At 43.0% G+C, this 19,452-nt stretch overlaps 1 protein-coding gene across 2 annotated transcripts in view; it reads left to right on the top strand.

Annotated features, from left to right (window-relative positions):
- Positions 1 to 19,452, top strand: part of DDX6 (DEAD-box helicase 6) — a 54,219-nt gene that overhangs the window by 8,430 nt on the left and 26,337 nt on the right. For both annotated transcript variants that reach the window (XM_068240821.1, XM_068240822.1), the window contains exon 2: positions 1,582 to 2,039. In XM_068240821.1, coding sequence (XP_068096922.1) covers positions 1,843 to 2,039 — 197 coding nt within the window. In that variant the 5' untranslated portion in view covers positions 1,582 to 1,842. The remainder of the gene's footprint in view (positions 1 to 1,581; positions 2,040 to 19,452) is intronic.

Genomic DNA, 19,452 nt, shown 5'->3' with positions numbered 1-19,452 from the left:
TGTCTAGGGTAATGCAATTCTGCATTGAGAACACAGACATATGCATTGCAAATGAGGCCGAACTATCACAGTAAACAATTGTAAAAGATTGTGGGTGAGACAGCATAAACATAACATGTGCCTAGGCAGATTACATGTTGCAGGGTTTCTGCTGTCTAAAGAGAATACTAGGTGGATATTTGAAATCTTAATAAGACACAGGCATGTCCTGTTGACAATGACATGCCTCTGTGCTGTTGTTCTGGACCGGCCCCAGTCCTTCCCCATGCTCTCCTGTGATAACACCCCCCTCCCCCCTGAAAAATACTGCCAGGCTAGCGACAATCTACTTGTCGCTAGGCTATTTACCTGGACATGTCAATCCTCTTGTGCTCCATAGCGTGGCTCCCTGCCTCAGCTTGCTTCCTCCAATTGGAAGCTAAGCCACGACCCAAGAAGCGCTTCCTGGGACCTTTTCACAATATTCTATAATCCATGTTTCACTTTTTAACCCTCCTGGCGGTTTGCTAAAAAATCGCCAGGGGGCAGCAAATCTTTTTTTTAAATTTTTTTTTTTTTTTTTTTTTATGTAGCGAGACAAAGTCTCGCTACATGATAGCCGCTGCTCAGCGGCATCCCCCCAGCCCCTCCGATCGCCGCCGGCGATCAGGAGATCCCGTTCAAAGAACGGGATCTCCTGGAGGGCTTCCCCCGTCGCCATGGCGACGGGGCGGGATGACGTCGTGACGTCAAAGGGGATTCCTATCCACCCCATAGAGCTGCCTGGCACTGATTGGCCAGGCAGCGCACGGGGTCTGGGGGGGGGCGCGGCGGATCGGCGGGTAGCGGCGGCGATCGGGCACTGCACGCAGCTAGCAAAGTGCTAGCTGCGTGCAGCAAAAAAAAAATTATGCAAATCGGCCCAGCGGGGCCTGAGCGGTTCCTTCCGGCGGCATAGCCCGAGCTCAGCTCGAGCTTACCGCCAGGAAGGTTAAGTTGAATTACTGAAATGAACTTTTGCATGATCTGATTTTTCAAGTTTCGCCTGTAGGTGGCCAGCATGCTATAGTATAGAATGGTTGAAGGCCTGGAACCCACTAAAAAGAGCAAAGCGTAATCGCTAGTGATTTGTGATAGTGTTAGCAATTTTGAGAACTATTTCCCTGCTCCTATACATTTAGAATAGAAATGTTCCCAAAATGCTGCATGTCCTGCAATTGCGATTTCCTTAATCGCAATCGCTCCAGTGGAATCTGTCCCATCGGTTTACATTAGCTGAGCATTTAGGGAAATCGGTAGCGATTGAAAGCGCTCAAAAAACTGCTCTAGTGGGTTCCAGGACTCACCAGTTTGATTCATAGCATATTGTAGATTGTATTAAGTTTTTGTGATTGTATAATCCTGGTGCAGTTATTTAAACTGGGCTATATTTGTCAACTTGCCTGGGTTTGGAATTTGCTTTATAAAGATCATGGCCATCCCATTTTTTGCATCTCGTTGTCTATCCTGGTCTTTTAGCATGGAGGTAGAAGTAGATGGGAATTTTTTTTTTTATAGTTTTGCTTATTTACAGCTTCGTAGTAATTGTTACTTTTCTTTCAGGTTTTATTCATTGAACGAATTTCATCAACGTCTAAAGGCTTTTTTATAAAGTTGATTTGGTGCATCAGAGCAAGTGACTTCGCAGTTCAAAGACTTCAGCAAGAACAAGCACTTGTTTATGTTGCATTTAGGACTCATTTACTGAGCAAGACTTTATCTCTTCATTTGAAGAGTCTTATAAGCTGTTATTACAGTCTCTGTACTGACTTTCAAACCTTGTGAAGTTGAAAAACTTACAAAGGGACACTAATAGAAAACAAAATGAGCACCACAAGAACAGAGAACCCTATTTTAATGGGTCTATCCAGTCAGAATGGGCAATTGAGGGGCCCAGTGAAACAGAGCCAAGGGCCTGGAAGTGGGGTAACACAGACACAGCAAATAAACCAGCTGAAGAACGCCAGCACAATCAATAACGGAAGTCAGCAGCAAGCACAGAGTATGGCAACTGGTATTAAGTAAGTATACTTTTGTTCTTGTGAGAGCCTTCCATACATAGAGCAGAGAATCATCAAAATACTACACATCAGCAGGACAGTTGTATACAGCCTTATTTACACATTGCATGTTGGTGACTGTTTAACCATTTCAGCCCGCAGGTTTTCACCTTATGGACGAGACGAATTTTGACATTTCAGCGCTCCTTCTATTCAGTCCCCAAATTGGTGTTCTTTATGCATGAAAAAAATTGCGCTATTTCATCATTTCCATCCACTGTTTTAAAAAATAAATACCGTACATAAAACCCACACATTTTATTTGCCCATTTGTCCTGGTAAACCCAACATTTACATTATGTCCCTAGTGCAATGTATGGGGATAATATTTGGAAGTAAGGGTGTATTTTTTTTCTACATTGTTTTTCATTCTCTAATTTTTCCCTTGCAATAACTGCAAGACTTTATATGCACATATAACAGTAATACACCTTCATGGCATACATATTTAAAAAGCGGAGTCCGTAAGGTAACTATTTATGTAGTCTGTTTTAGATTCTGTAACTTTGTTTTATTTTTACAAGCTTTATATTTTGTTACTGAACATATGAAAATAAAAAATATTGATTTTGGTTCAGAATGTGACTAAAAGTAATTCACAAGACATGCCTCAACCCAAAAAACCCTAAAATCTATTCTACAACTTACCACGCTTAAAAAAAAATAAAAAATACCCCATATATGTAATCTGATAACTATCTGGGCAACTAGCATGCCATTAACGACGAAGTGTCCTTCGTGGCTTTGTACAGCGCAATTTTTCCACAAAATATTTTAGCGCCATACTTTCCATAGCTCCAGAAGTCAGTACATGAGAAAAAAGCCACACATGTCACCATTGTGGAAAGCTAACAACCAGGGCTATTCAAATATGGGTGTTTTGTAAGCTGCCGATTCGTGTAGTTTTGCTGAAACTTTCCCACATTTGATCATATTGAAAATTACATTATTTTTCATGATGCATTGAGTATGTCCCTACCTATTTTCTATGTAACGTGGGTTCAAGCTATAAGGCGCATCCAAATGTATTCGTCAACTCGTTATGATAAAAATGAGACCACATATGCATCATTTGAAAACCATCTAGATGCACAGCAGGCAATTATTCTCAAGGTGCGTCTGGCATTTTTGCAGTTCATTTTTTGCAGGAATTGTTATAGTGCCATTCTTTCTTTCCATAGCCCCAGAATGAGAAAAAGGCCACACATGTCACTATTGTGGAAAGCTGACAACCAGGGCTATTCAAATATGGGTGTTTTGTAAGCTGCCGACTCGTGTAGTATTTCCTGACATTTTCCCAAACTTGACCATTACCTCCCTAGCGGTATTGACAGATATGTCCAAACAAAACATGCTGTGAACAGTATACACGTGCATACACATCAATATACTCCTGCACTGTATACTAGACCCTTGCTTGACACATTTTGGCAAGTTACAGGAAAAAGTTATAAATTTCATCACTGTTTGCACAGACATCCTGGGGAAATTGAATGCTAGGGAGGTTAAATTAAAAATCACATTTTGCAAAATGTTTGACTGTTAAATATATTTTCATATGACATAGGCCTAAGCTTTATATCGCCTCAAAATATATTGACATGATACTCCATGGTTTAAAATGGTGCCACATATGGCCAATTTCTAAAATAGTTGGGCCTGTAGTAGATTGTTAGCTCTAAGGTGTGCATTGTTTTTAATGAGCAATTCTGCAAAATATACTGAGGGCATGTATTGCTGTTAGCATTAGGCCCACTCTGAGTGAAGTTCATTCTCTCAGCTTTCACCAAAGGATGGATGATTAAAACAAGGCCTATATTTCCCTAGAACAAGCATGACAAACATATTGGGACTTACCCTTGGAGGTCTAACATGCAGCAAATTCAGTAGTATAGTGGAATCGATCCAAAAGCCAGTCGCAGGAGGGTGGTTATCAGCCAAGCCAGTGGTAGCCAAGAAAAATAATCAGCCAAGGTCAGAAATCCAGATTATGGTCAGCAGAAAGAGTCCAAGACATTAGTAGTCTTGCTTTGCAATGTTAGGGCAATGGTTCAGTTATTGCAAAGAAATTATTTGCAAGGAGTTTGTATGTTCTCTCAGTTTCTGTGTGAAATTCGATGTTTGCAAATCTTTAGCTGTCAGGGATAAGTAATAATAAAAAGTCTAATAGTTCAGCAGTGAATGGTAGGCCTCAAAACAACCAATAAGGCACAGTCCTGGTCGTGATGGGCAGTAATATCGGGAGTCTCTCCTTATTTGGTGTCTGGCACACACTCTGCACTTTTTTGGGGGGTACTGTTTTCCAGGATTTGGGGGCAGTGGGGCAATAAAATGTGTTGCGAAGTCGCATTACCTCTTCCGAATCCTGTTGGCCTGTGTGCTGATTACCTGAGGTGTATACATCTGGTTAGAGGAATAATTAGCTGGTCACCAGGGTGTAACGTTGGAGGCTTCAGTGATTGCGTGGGACTTAATAGCTGCCAGGTGGCTAGCAGGAGCCCTAGGTAAGTGACACTTTTTGTTTTAGATATGAGGCTCCATTGCCAGATTTTTTTGTAAACCACAAAAGTTATTGCCACCTTCTAGTACCATGCCTTTCGCTTCCTCCGCACTTAGTATAAAGCCAACATTTTGTCTGCAAAATCAACGCCTCCCATATTCTTGGTGTATTCAACAATAGCCACGGGCTTCTGGATCTCCTCTCTCCGTGACAGTGCTGTCGTGGTAGTCTCATTGTGGATGGTTGTCAGCATCAACACATCCCTCTTGTCCTTAAATTTTAATTGCTGCGGAGACTACACACCTCTCCCTTATTCAATTTTGTTGACGACCTCCAGGGGCAGACCTTGGCGATTTGGCTTTGCGGTTCCACAGGCTACGGTTTGTGCTGCATACAAAAATTTAAAGTGGTACACGGACATAAACTGTCAATGTACAAATGGTACCCTTTGTTCATTGACTTATCAAGTCAATGACAATTTTGCCAGTACTAATGTACGGTGGGCACCCAGCAACTTCCAGATAAGTCCTCGCCTTCATAAACCCTAAAGTCAAATGTGTAGCCTGTACCTCTTTCACACAGTTTATAAAACTTAATACCATACCAAGCACATTTGCTGGGGATAGATTGCCTGAAGCCAAGCCTGCCATGAAATGACATAGGGACTCATCTACCGCTATATTCTTTCCAGGCATTTAGACCCCTTTTGAATTTATCACTGAGGGCTCTTTTCCACTATGAAATGCGATCGCGATTCCGATCGCAATCGCGTTTCAATTTCCACCATGCGATTGCGATTGAGCTACTATACTCATTATAGTCCAGCTCAATCGTATACAAAACGCGGCAGGACAACTATTGCGCTTTGACCAAAATCGCATCGCAATCTGATCGCACTAATGGAAAATGCTGCTGCAGTTTCCATTAGTTTAATGTACCTTGCGATTTGCGATCAGAAGCAAATCGCAGGCTAGTGAAAAAAGGCCCTTAGATGGGATAAAAGAGGCCTCAATTTGAAAAGGTGGTTATGCGCTGGATCGTCCCTGTGCAGATGTGTCATTGAAATGCAAACCTTTCATCAGCATTTCATAGCGCTCCCTCTTCATAGTTGCTGCGTAAACGGGCATGCAGGTGATGGCGTTTCTTGACCAATAATCACAAAGCTGAGTTTTTTTCTAGGCCCATGTTTAACGTCAGGCCAATAAATACCTTCAGCTCAGGCACATTCGTGGGGGTCCAGCTCACAGCTAAACGAGTGGTAGGATTGTCAGATATACTGTGTAGCATAGAGGTTAGATTGCTGCACAATATGCTATAAAATGCTCTCCTCTATAAAGAGCAAAAAAGTCAGCAGGCTGCAGATCTTCGGTGGGCACTAAAAATACCGCTTGCTGCTGTGAAAGCAGGGATGTCTGGCAGCACCATACATGGAGGCGACCACTGAGCGATCATTATCTCTGATGGTAATTTGCTTACCCTTGGCCACCTCCTGGCTGACCACTGCCACTAGCCACATTGCTGGGACCTGGCTGCTCTTCACTAGCCAAACTACTGTCCCTAAGCTGTGCCTCTACTTCTACTCTCACCCTGTGAGATGGCCGCTCTGACTCTGAGTTTGAGTCCCTGTCGGACAGCGACTCAGTCAGTGAAAGGTATCCACTTGCTGCCTGATGACCCCTCCTCACTCTCGCTGCTTTGCTGCAAATAGACGCAGGCCTCTTCAACGGTGAAAAGCCTCTTTGCCATTATGCTACCTGGATAGATACAGATGGAACGATAGATTGATCAATCGATAGATCGATCGTTGGATGGATCGATCGAGATAGAAAGATGGGGGTTTTTTTGTGGGGCTTAGGGAGGGACGTATATGGAGATGTATACGATAATGTACACAGAGAGGTATACAGAGGAGAGAGAAAAAAATAGAAAGGGAAAACTAAAGTTATTTACCTGAGTGGGACAGTATTATAAGGTTGGTATGGGATATAAGGTTTTTTTTTTGTTTTTGTTTTTTTTAATTGTGTGAAAAACGTTCTTTTATTATCAAAGAATATCTTTAGCAGCTCCTTTCAGCTCTTTAATCAGCTCTGAGGTGACAGATCTGCTTAGAGATACTCTTTGATATACTGTGTCACTGTGTATGTTTTGCAAACTTTTATGAGGATGACTGTTCATTTGCTGGAACAGCCATCATTCTCAGTTTCCTGGCTGGGATTGGCTCAGAGGACACATGTCCTCTTCTGCCAATCCCCCCTGCTGCTGTGCCAATCACGATTGCGCATGTGCACGCCTGTGCTCGTGCACAATCACAAAAACACGGTCTGCCTGTTCCTGATTAGAATGATCGCTGTTTTTGATCAAAAACCGCGATCATTCTTGCTGCACACTGATGGATTGGCTTAGGGGACTTCAGACCCCGGTAGCCAATCCTACCTGGCTCCAGACTCCCCGCGATCGCGCACACAGCTGGCAACTGCAGGGACGTGACTGATGCGTCCCTGCGGCTAGAGCACCCGCCGCTGCAGGCGTGAAGGTCATGTCTGCACAGCTGAAATGGTTAATTGTGTTTTTAGTGCATGAGCATATTTGTACCTAACTATGCATTTTTTTTAAAGCAATGCATATTTTATTGCACCTATGTGGTCCTGAAAAATGCACCGAAGTGCGCCAGTTTCAACCCTCTAAAGTGGGTTGAAACTGGACTTTAAAGGGACTCTGAGCTCAACTAAAGGAAACGTTTTATACATACCTGGAGCTTCCTTCAGCCCCATACGCTTGGATCGCTCCCACGCTGCCATCCTCTGCTCGCAGCTCCGATACTGGATCCCAGCACTACCGTCAGTCGGCCAGTCTACACAGAAGTGGGCTATTTGTGTATCTCTCCAGCAGGCACTGGAGTGATACGTTGAGGGTGCACTTCTCTGACGTAGACTGTCCCCAAGTGACAGAAGTGCGGGGACCCGGTATCGGAGCTGCGAGCAGAGGATGGTGGCGTGGGAGCGATCTGATCGTATGGGGCTGGAACGTATAAAACGTTTCCTTTAGTTGAGCTTCGAGTCCCTTTAAGGCCTCTTGCACACTGCAAGCGATTCAGATTCTGCTTTTTAATCAGTTTTTACATCCGATTCAGATTCCGATTTGCAGTGTGCAGGGAGCAAACTGCAAATCGGAATCTGAATCGGCTGTAAAAACTGATTAAAAAGCGGACTCTGAATCGGAATCACTTGCAGTGTGCAAGAGGCCTCAAGGTGTTCTGTGGGCTGTAAAATAAAACTGTCGCTTACCTGGGGCTTCTACTGGCCCCCTGCAGCTGTAGCCCCAAGCCCCCTGGTGACCAGCTAATTCGTCTAACTAGACGAATAGCGCTGCGTGTCCTCGGGAGCTTACTGCGTAGGTGCAGTACAATGTGTTCTTGTACTGCGACTGCACAGTAAGCTCCTGATGACTCGCGCGGCCACAGCCTTAGAGCTATTCATCTGGTTAGAGGAATAATTAGCTGGTCACTAGTGACTAGCTTCGGAGGTTTCAGTGATGGCGTGGGACTTAATAGCTGGCAGGTGGCTAGTAGAAGCCCCAGGTAAGTGACACTTTTTGTTTTATTTTACCCCCCACAGAACCCCTTTAATACTGTGTCCAGTTTAAGTTGGTCTACCCTGCATCTTTTTTTTTTTTTTCTTTAATGAATATAAATTATACATTTGCTTATGTGTCTCTGCAGTACCTTCATAAAGAAAGGTGCCAGTTATATTCTCTGTTGGGACATGTTGCAATTGGTAATGCATCACTTGTAAATGGACCAAAACTCTGTGGCTGCCTCCGGCCCAAACACTGCCAGTGGCAGCCACACAGTTTGGGTCCATTTCAGTTGCCACGGCAGTGCTCCCCTACAAGGTGGAAGGAGAACGACGAGCAGAGACTCCTTCACTCTAAAATATATATATAATTATAGTGTGTGAAGTGTGTAGAGATTTAAAGTGTACCTGAAATTTAAGATAAGATAGGCATAATAAGCTTTAAAGAAAAACATTTTTGTTACAACTGATATCCTACAATAAATCTGCATTGTTAACTTCCTGCTTTCATGGAAGCAGGCATATTAACATCTTGTGTTTACAATTGAGCTCTCAGCTTATGCTGGGTACACTGAGATTTTATGTCCGATTTACTGTCAGATCGATTATTTCCAACATGTCCGATTTGCTTTCCAATCAATTTCTGAGCATTTTCTGATCAATTTCCGTTCATCTTAATAGAAAATCGATAGGAAAGTGCTCGGAAATTGATTGGACAGCAAATCGGACATGTTGGAAATCGATCTGACAGTAAATCGGCCAGAAAATCTGTGTACCCAGCTTAACAGTTTAATACCTAGTACACACTATACAATTTTCTGTTATGCTGGGCATACACTGGTAGATATTTATCAATCGAGCTGCTGATGGCTCTATTGATTTCAGACAGGTCCGATCACCGCGCGGATCGATACCCCGCTCAATACTCGCAGGCGGACAATAGCGGAAATCGAGTGGAAGATAAGGAAGCGCCCACGGGGACGTGCGGGAATCGATCTGGGGGGACGCGGCGGGAGTCAATCCAGCGGCTAATCGATCCGCTGGATCTAATCGTGTATGCCCAGCATTAGATTTTAACATACAATTTTCTGTTAAGCCTAGTACACACCATACAATTTTCTGTTATGCCTAGTACACACCATACAATTTTCTGTTATGCCTAGTACACACCATACAATTTTCTGTTATGCCTAGTACACACCATACAATTTTCTGTTGGGCCTAGTACACACCATACAATTTTCTGTTGGGCCTAGTACACACCATACAATTTTCTGTTGGGCCTAGTACACACCATACAATTTTCTGTTGGGCCTAGTACACACCATACAATTTTCTGTTGGGCCTAGTACACACCATACAATTTTCTGTTGGGCCTAGTACACACCATACAATTTTCTGTTGGGCCTAGTACACACCATACAATTTTCTGTTGGGCCTAGTACACACCATACAATTTTCTGTTGGGCCTAGTACACACCATACAATTTTCTGTTGGGCCTAGTACACACCATACAATTTTCTGTTGGGCCTAGTACACACCATACAATTTTCTGTTAGGCCTAGTACACACCATACAATTTTCTGTTAGGCCTAGTACACACCATACAATTTTCTGTTAGGCCTAGTACACACCATACAATTTTCTGTTAGGCCTAGTACACACCATACAATTTTCTGTTAGGCCTAGTACACACCATACAATTTTCTGTTAGGCCTAGTACACACCATACAATTTTCTGTTAGGCCTAGTACACACCATACAATTTTCTGTTAGGCCTAGTACACACCATACAATTTTCTGTAAGGCCTAGTACACACCATACAATTTTCTGTAAGGCCTAGTACACACCATACAATTTTCTGTAAGGCCTAGTACACACCATACAATTTTCTGTAAAGTACTGGTAGAGACTGGTCATTATCTCTGGTGCATTGTCTTCTGTTTATCTCCTGCTGAGTAGAACAATGCTTCATTGCTAGGCAGATAGATGGTTAGATAATTTCCAACGTGTTGGAAATTATCTATCTGGCAGGTAAATCTAATGCTGGCAATACACGGGTCGATCCGGCGGTCGATTAGCCGCTGGATCGATCCCCGCTCGTCCGCGCGGATTGATTACCGCTCGTCTTGTGAATATTATCAGCTGGCCGGATCAGCTGGTCGATACACAATACAGAAACGTACAGTGTATCCCCAGCATGACGGACAATCTTACAGAAAATTTTATGGTGTGTACTAGGCAGATTTTTTTCTGTAGAGACTGGTCATTATCTCTGGTGCATTGTCTTCTGGTTATCTCCTGCTGAGTAGAAAAATGTCTAATTGCTAGGCAAATGGTTAGATAATTTCCAACATGTTGGAAATCTGTGGCAGGTAACTCTGAATCTGGCCATACACTAGGCCGATTACCCGCCGATCGACAGCAGATTTGGTCACTGGGATCGAATCTGTCACATCGTTCATGGTACACGCTAAATTTCGATCTATCTCGTACCGAAATAGATCGGTCCTGTCGATAGCTCCGTGCGAAAATTAACTGCCGATTGCCCGCGGGTAGGGAGCGCATCGCTAGCGGCGTACGATCGACGCAGGTATACATTACCTGAAGCTGGCTCCCAGCATCTTCTCCGCATCACCTCCTGGCTGGCATATTCTCCGCATCACCTTCCGTATTCTGGCATCCGGGCACTTCTTGTGTCACTGCAGTGACAGCGGAAGTACAAATAGAGGGCGCTCTATTTGAACTTCCGCTGTCACTGGAGTGACAAAGTTTATACGCGGATGCGGAGAAGATGCCCTAGACCAGGCTTCAGGTAATGGAGGGGGACAAGCGGCAGCTCAGCAGATGGTAAATCGGTTTCAGGCTGAAATCTATTCACAATCTGTTTGCAGTAAAGGCAGCCATACGATCCCTCTCTGATCAGATTCGATCAGAGAGGGATCTATCTGATGGCAAATCGACCAGTGTATGGCTACCTTTATGCTGGGAATACACTGTATGTTTTTGAGGCTCGATTATCCCGCCCGATCGATTCCCAGCTCGATTTCGAGCCTGAGTCTTATCTTCAATTTGTTTTTCTTATCTTTTCCCATTGTTCCGATCGAGCGCAGAAGCGATCAGGCCGGAGAACGGACATGTCGGAAATTATCTATCGAGCCATCTAAATGGCTCAAAATCGAGCTGTGTATTCCTAGCATAAGGGGTCAAATCAGTGTGCTTAGTCACAGATGAGGGGGAATTAGACAGTCTAAACTCTAAATATACAGGGGGGGTTTCTGTTTTCCTTTTTGTCCAGTGCAAGAGTTTAGTCTTCATCAAACACCAGAATATTCATTTTCCTATGTTGCTGTCGGAGTAGACAGTAAAAAGATGACAGATTTTGGAATAGTCAATTTCCTCAGGTGATTCTAAGTATAATTTTATTTTGTTACAAAAGCATGCCTTAGAAAAGATCTAGACAAAGATGTCAGTCACCTTCTCTATACTTTTTCATACTATTTTGGTAGTAGGTGCTTTTGTAAATAAAGAAAATAAGACCCCCCCCCCCCCCCCCTCCTCAAGGAGATAGACTTGCTCAAAATCAGTCAGATTTTGAGCACTACCTACTGTGACATAAGTAATTTATAGTGCATTTTACTCAGGGAGAAATGTACACTTCTATGCATTAATTTTTATTTTTCGCGATTGCCTCTTATCTAAGTCAATCTGTCAATAGCGCAATCTCTTATCAGGGTATTCAACACTCAGTTTTGAAACTGATACCCATATATCAACCTTTTGCTATGAATGCGTTCAAAGTTTATGGCCGAATCGTGTAGCTGGCAAATTTTAAATCAAATCAAACTGACCCAGTCCACCAGCCAGCATTTGAAACCTTTACAACTTTCTAACACTTCCCAGTGTCTTATAGAAGCCACTATGCAAGTCACATAAGCCACTAGGTTGTGCAAATTTATGCTGCTTCAAAATGGAGCAGTCATATGCAGTGGCTTCAAACTGAATACATTTACTATCTAGTGGGCTGTACTTGCAGTGAAACTCATTCCAGGCAAGGTCAGCACTCTTAAAGTACAATTGTGCTTAGAAGTTTAAATACCCTGGCACAATTTGATTGCTTAAAGGAAACCTGAGACTTATAATAGTGCTGTACTTATACTTGGGGCTTCGTCCAGCTCCATGCGGTCCATGGCCTTCCTCGCCATCCTCTCTGGCCACTCCGTTCTCTGGTAGTTACATCCGCTAATTTGGCTGGTTGCGTGCTCCTCTGCCCATGTGCCCTCTGTCGGGCTCCTGTGCATGGGGGCATGCATGTGCAGAATAGCGTGACTGGATACAACTGGCCAGATTAGCACAGGTGAAAACAGGAGGGCAATGAGGGAGCCCACGCACAACGCTAGGTTGAAGAATGCCCCAGGAAAGTGTAAATACAGCACTTAAAGGGGCACTACAGCGGAAAACTGTAAAATTTAAAGTATGTGCAAACATATTCAAATAAGTACATTTTTTTTTCCAGAGTAAAATGAGCCATAAATTTTATCCTATAATGCTGTCACTTACAGTAGGTAGTAGAGATCTGACAGAAGTGACAGGATTTGGACTAGTCCATCTCTTTATAGGGGATTCTCAGGGATATATTTATTTTCAAAAGCACTTAGTGAATGGCAGTTGCACTGTCAAACTGCCAAAAAACTGTGCCGGGAGCAGGGAAGCTGGCCAGCATCATTGTTTAAATCCTTTTTAGGGAATATCTTTATAAAGAATAAAAGCCTTGCTGAGAATCTCCTAGGAAGAGATGGACTAGTCCAAAACCTGTCGCTTCTGTCAGATTTCTGCCTACTGTAAGTGACAGCAACATAGGACAAAAGTAATTTATGGCTCATTTTACACTGGAAAAAGGTACTTATTTGTATATGTTTGCACATATTTTACATTTTTACAATTTTTCGCTGTAGTGCCCCTTTAACTGTTCCATAGAATATGAATGACTGCACAAACTTTTTCTCTTGCTGTTAGTGGTTGGCTAATCATTTATTGTCAGACTACTGTTTACTATTTTGAAGTCCTAATCACAACACAAACTGCCCAAATTACCTTGATCAAAAGTTTACCCTGGTGATTTCACCTGATAACATGAACACAACTTGAAACAGACCAGTTTTTAATGTCTATTAAAGGTTACCATCTTCACCTGTGATCGGTTTTATTGTAATTAGTGGGTGTGTATAAAAAATAAATGCGTTTTTGGGCTCCTGACTGAACCTTCAATCTGTCATCCAGTGCTGCACTGTTTTTTGGATTCTGAGTCATGGGGAAAGCAAAATAAATGTCTAAGGATCTGTGGGAAAAGGTAGTTGAATGCTATAAAACAATGAAGGGATATAAGAAAATATCCAAGTAATTGAGAATGCCAATTAGCAGTGTTCAAGTCGCACGGGTCCCCTGCGCTCGTCTCCTGGTCACAACTATCTCCAACGATCTGAGGTGGAAGACCAACACCACCTGCACCCAGAGAAAAGCCCAGCAAAGACTATTCTTCCTCCGCCAACTGAGGAAGTTCGGCATGGACCAGAAACTTCTGACGAGCTTCTACTCAGCCACCATCGAATCCGTCATCTGTTCTTCTATCCTTGTCTGGTACGCTGGCTCCTCTGCCAGCGACAGACACAAACTACAGAGAGTCAGCGGAAAGGATCGGAAAACCACTTCCCTCACTGGACCTACTCTTCAACACTAGACTACGCTCCAGAGCCTTGCGGATCGCAAATGATCCTTCGCACCCAGGCTCCCGCTTTTTCTGTCGTCTCCGTTCAGGCCTGAGGTATTGGGCCATCTACACCAGGACCTCAAGACACAGGAACAGCTTCTTCCCCTCAGCTGTCAAATCACTGAACTCTCTGGACTCATTCCCATCCCCCACCACCAAAAGAAGAGCGGACCCTCCTTAGGCTGCTTGCTTTACTAGCTGGAATAGTCCTAAGCAGGCCTGCACTAAAGAACTCTTCTTTTAAAAATGCTTATGTAATTACTGTTACCGTATTGTACTTGTTTGATGTATTGCTATCTCTGGTGTGTCATTTACTGTTTCTATGCCCTGTTTGTGCCAAGCCCAATTCCGGGCACGACCCAGTCGTGCTTGGCGAAAAATAAATTCTGATTCAAACTGAGTGGAAAATTATGGGTTCTTTTGAAACCAAACCACGGTCAGGTAGACGAACTAGAATTTCAGCCACAACTGCCAGAAAAATGATTTGGGATGCAAGGTAAAATCCATAAATGGCTTCAGGTGAATTTCAGGACTAAGGAATGTGATGTGGCAGTTCAGGATGCACAATACAGAGGCACTTGAAGGTTAGGCTTCATGGTCGAGTTGCCTGAAGAAAACCATTACAAATGAGAAAGTATCCCGCTTACAATATACCAATTGGCACAGACATGCCTTCTGGCAGTCATTTGAAGTGATGATACTAAAATTGGAACTTTTTGGCCACAGCCATAAACACTACATTTGGAAGATGTCAACACGGCCTATGATGGAAGTACACCATTCCTACTGTGAAACATGGTGGATCACTAATGTTTTGGGATATGTATGAGCTAAAAATGCACAGGAAATTTGGTCAGAATTGTCAGTATGAATGAAGTTACCAAAAATATTGGAGAAAATGTGCACTCATTAGCCAGGAATCTGAGCATGGGACATGCCTGGACGTCCCAGCATGACAATGATCCAAAACACAAGGCCAAATCGACCTGTCATTGGCTACAGCAACATAAAGTGAAGGCTCTGGAGTGGCCTGCTCAAATAACTGCATAGTGCTTGTCACTAGGGATTGTTAATAAGATGCAAATAATTCAGTGTTCATGTAGAATTGTGCAGATTGAAAATGGACCAATCAAAGCAGAGGTTGGGATTCATTGATTGTTTGAAGCAAAATAAATTTGTGTAATTCTGCATCTCACCATTTGCATCATATTAACATTATTAAAGAGAATCTGTATTGTTAAAATCACACAAAACTAAACATACCAGTGCGTTAGGGGACATCTCCTATTACCCTCTGTCACAATTTCGCCGTTCCTCGCTGCATTAAAAGTGGTTAAAAACAGTTTTAAAAAGTTTGTTTATAAACAAACAAAATGGCCACCAAAACAGGAAGTAGGTTGATGTACAGTATGTCCACGCATAGAAAATACATTCATACACAAGCAGGCTGTATACACCCTTCCTTTTGAATCTCAAGAGATCATTTGTGTGTTTCTTTCCCCCTGCAGCTATCTTCCACTGAAGTGTCAGGCTTTTTCTTAATGCAGAGTGTAGACAGCTCTGCCTGTATGTAATTCCTCAGTATGTGAAAGCCCAGCCAGCTCAGAGGAGGATTTATCCAGCTTGTAAAAGATAAGAGAGAAGCTGTCCTAATCTAAATAATACACAGTGTGCAGAGAGGGGCCTGGAGGGGGGAGATGCATCACAGAACCACAGCACTGAAGAACTTGGCAGCCTTCCAGACACAGGCTGACAAGTCTGACAAGAGAGAGATAAGTTGATTCATTACAGAGATGGTGATAGTAGAACATGCTGCAGTAAGCCAGAACACATTAGAATAGCTTTTGGAACTTGTAGGATGATAAACAGGATGCAATTTTTGTTACGGAGTCTCTTTAAGCTGTGTACATAATCATCCTTTCCACAAGATAGTTCTTAAAGCGGACCCAAACCAAACATTTTTTTAATGAAAAATATTTAGTTGCACCACTCTGACACATACAAAGATAAATGAACACTCCTTAAAACCTATGATCATTTCAGTGCGTACTTTTCACCCTTCTCTTTTCATAGCTAGGGTTATACTGGGGGCAGCCATTAGCAATTCCTCCATTGCCGGACACCATCTACTCCACCAGTTTGCCGGAAGAATCCCGGCAATTTGAAAGGAAGGGAGGGGTTCCTCCAATAAATGTAAAATATTTTATATTTGTCATCATGCAGCTGAAAAAAGGCTACGATTTATTATAATTTAGAAAATAGATTTTATTTCTGAAATCTTGTATTTTTAATTTGGGTCCACTTTAACTGCTGTGTGAACAGCACAAGGGTAAACTAGTAAATGGACTACAAAAAGCATTTCTTGGGATTTGTGTGTGTAAAACATCAGAACTATCAGTCGGGCAAACCTTTCAGACAAGCCTATAGGAGATTGAGTACTGCTGTTATCCTGGAAAAGATCAGTGTTGCAGTGAACATTTGAGGTAAAGGATCACGAGGTTCACTAAATACATGTATTTTCTTACCTGGGGCTTCCTCCCGCCCTCAGAAGCCTACATGTCCCTCGCCGCAACTCTACTCTAGTCACATTTCAGGGGTTACCTATGTAGGGGCCTGTTGCATTCTGCACAGCGCAGAAGACTCTACGATGATTCTACGTGTGCAGAGGTTGCCGACCCTGCTACGAAGGGAACCCCAGAAGAGTAAGCTGAGAGCCATCTTCACTTCCCTAATTAACCCTCAGTCCAACACTAAGGCCTAGTGCACACCAGAGCGGTTGTGCTGCGTTTTGCGATCCGCTTGCGGGTGCGGATCCGCTAGGGTAATGTATTTCAATGGGCTGGTGCACACCAGAGCGGGAGGCGTTTTGCAGAAATGCATACTCCCGGGCTGCTGCAGATTTTGGATTACAGGTGCGTTTCTGCCTCAATCTTAAGTATGGGAAAAACGCAAACCGCTCTGAAAAACTGCACTTCAGAGTGGTTTGCCAGGCGTTTTTGTTACAGCAGCTGTTCAGTAACAGCTTTACTGTAACAATACATGAAATCTACTACACCAAAAACGCTTCACAAAACCGCAAAATGCTAGCTGAAACGGTACAGAAAAATAAGTTTCAAAATCTGCTAGCATTTTGCGGATCTGCTAGCGGTTTTTGGTGTGCATAGTCCTTGTTGTATTTATGTCCTGGTAGAGCACTCTGATCATGGATCGCCTCAATCCGAATCACTTGTTGGCTAACTTAAGACTGCCAACCAAACTTCCAGTGTCCTCCTCTTATGATGACCTCAGAGAAGGATCCAGCATATGTCAAATCATTTTTTTATATCAATCGGTAATGCTCGCACATTTAAAAACCATAAAACAGCGTTTTATCACCATAACTCATTGAGTGGATTTCTGCTTTCTGCTGGTTCCTCTCAGTATGGCCTCCTCTGAGCTCCAAGTTGTGTCCTTGCCTCCGCCCTACTGGTTTCGACAAATCATGACTATTCTAGACCGTGACGAGACATGACGAAACAGTCGGCTGCTGCCAAGGACACGCTGGAGAGCACAGGGGGTCTATATACAGTGGAGGAAATTATTTGACCCCTCACTGATTTTGTAAGTTTGTCCAATGACAAAGAAATGAAGTCTCAGAACAGTATCATTTCAATGGTAGGTTTATTTTAACAGTGGCAGATAGCACATCTAAAGGAAAATTCGAAAAAATAACCTTAAATAAAAGATAGCAACTGATTTGCATTTCATTGAGTGAAATAAGTTTTTGAACCCTCTAACAATAAAACTTAATACTTAGTGGAAAAACCCTTGTTTGCAAGCACAGAGGTCAAACGTTTCTTGTAATTGATGACCAAGTTTGCACACATTTTAGGAGGAATGTTGGTCCACTCCTCTTTGCAGATCATCTCTAAATCCCTAAGGTTTCGAGGCTTTCTCTGTGCAACTCTGAGCTTGAGCTCCCTCCATAGGTTTTCTATTGGATTAAGGTCCGGAGACTGACTAGGCCACTCCATGACCTTAATGTGCTTCTTCTTGAGCCACTCCTTTGTTGCCTTTGCTGTATGTTTTGGGTCATTGTCGTGCTGGAACACCCATCCACGACCCATTTTCAGTTTCCTGGCAGAGGGAAGGAGGTTGTCGTTCAGGATTTCACGATACATGGCTCCGTCCATTTTCCCGTTAATGCGATTAAGTTGTCCTGTGCCCTTAGCAGAAAAACACCCCCAAAGCAAAATGTTTCCACCCCCATGCTTGACGGTGAGGATGGTGTTTTGTGGGGGTCATAGGCAGCATTTTTCTTCCTCCAAACACAGCAAGTTGAGTTAATGCCAAAGAGCTCTATTTTGGCCTCATCAGACCACAGCACCTTCTCCCAGTCACTCACAGAATCATTCAGGTGTTCATTGGCAAACTTCAGACGGGCCTGCACATGTGCCTTCTTGAGCAGGGGGACCTTGCGAGCCCTGCAGGATTTTAATCCATTGCGGTGTAATGTGTTTCCAATGGTTTTCTTGGTGACTGTGGTCCCTGCTAATTTGAGGTCATTCACTAGCTCCTCCCGTGTAGTTCTAGGATGCTTTTTCACCTTTCTCAGAACCATTGACACCCCACGAGGTGAGATCTTGCGTGGAGCCCCAGAGCGAGGTCGATTGATGGTCATTTTGTGCTCCTTCCATTTTCGAACAATCGCACCAACAGTTGTCACCTTCTCTCCCAGCTTCTTGCTAATGGTTTTGTAGCCCATTCCAGCCTTGTGCAGGTCTACAATTTTCTCTGACATCCTTGGACAGCTCTTTGGTGTTTCCCATGTTGGAGAGTTTGGAGTCTGCTTGATTGATTGATTCTGTGGACAGGTGTCTTTTATACAGGTGACTAGTTAAGACAGGTGTCCTTAATGAGGGTGACTAATTGAGTAGAAGTGTCTAACCACTCTGTGGGAGCCAGAACTCTTAATGGTTGGTAGGGGTTCAAATACTTATTTCACTCAATGAAATGCAAATCAGTTGTTATCTTTTATTTAAGGTTATTTTTTCGATTTTCCTTTTGATGTGCTATCTGCCACTGTTAAAATAAACCTACCATTGAAATGATACTGTTCTGAGACTTCATTTCTTTGTCATTGGACAAACTTACAAAAGCAGTGAGGGGTCAAATAATTATTTCCTCCACTGTAAATGTCCTGCTGACGTGCTTGCATGCCACAGGAGCACACATGCATTTATACCCTACAGCCCATGGCATGCATGAAGTGGTTCAATTTTGCAAAGTGTTGAATTGAAATATACAACTTGCTACTTTAATATTAGTTTACATCTTGCAATCCACTGAGAATTTCTCTTCCATTCTCCTAACCAATAAAAATAAGTTTGTTAGAGGTTTTGCCCCAGGAATGCATCTACTGAGATGCGTTGCAAAATGCCTTAGACCCATCTCACATGCAGAAATGAAGTTGCAAGTTTTTAATAAAACAGAGCTCAGTTAACATGTTTTCCCCATGTCCATGTGGGTTTCTACTAGGAACTAAAGTTTCCTC

This window comes from Hyperolius riggenbachi, chromosome 6 (assembly GCF_040937935.1).
Source record: "Hyperolius riggenbachi isolate aHypRig1 chromosome 6, aHypRig1.pri, whole genome shotgun sequence".
In the NCBI taxonomy this organism is placed as follows: Eukaryota; Metazoa; Chordata; class Amphibia; order Anura; family Hyperoliidae; genus Hyperolius; species Hyperolius riggenbachi.
Note: the sequence above shows the minus strand (reverse complement) of the source record. Positions and strands in the feature narration are given on the sequence as shown.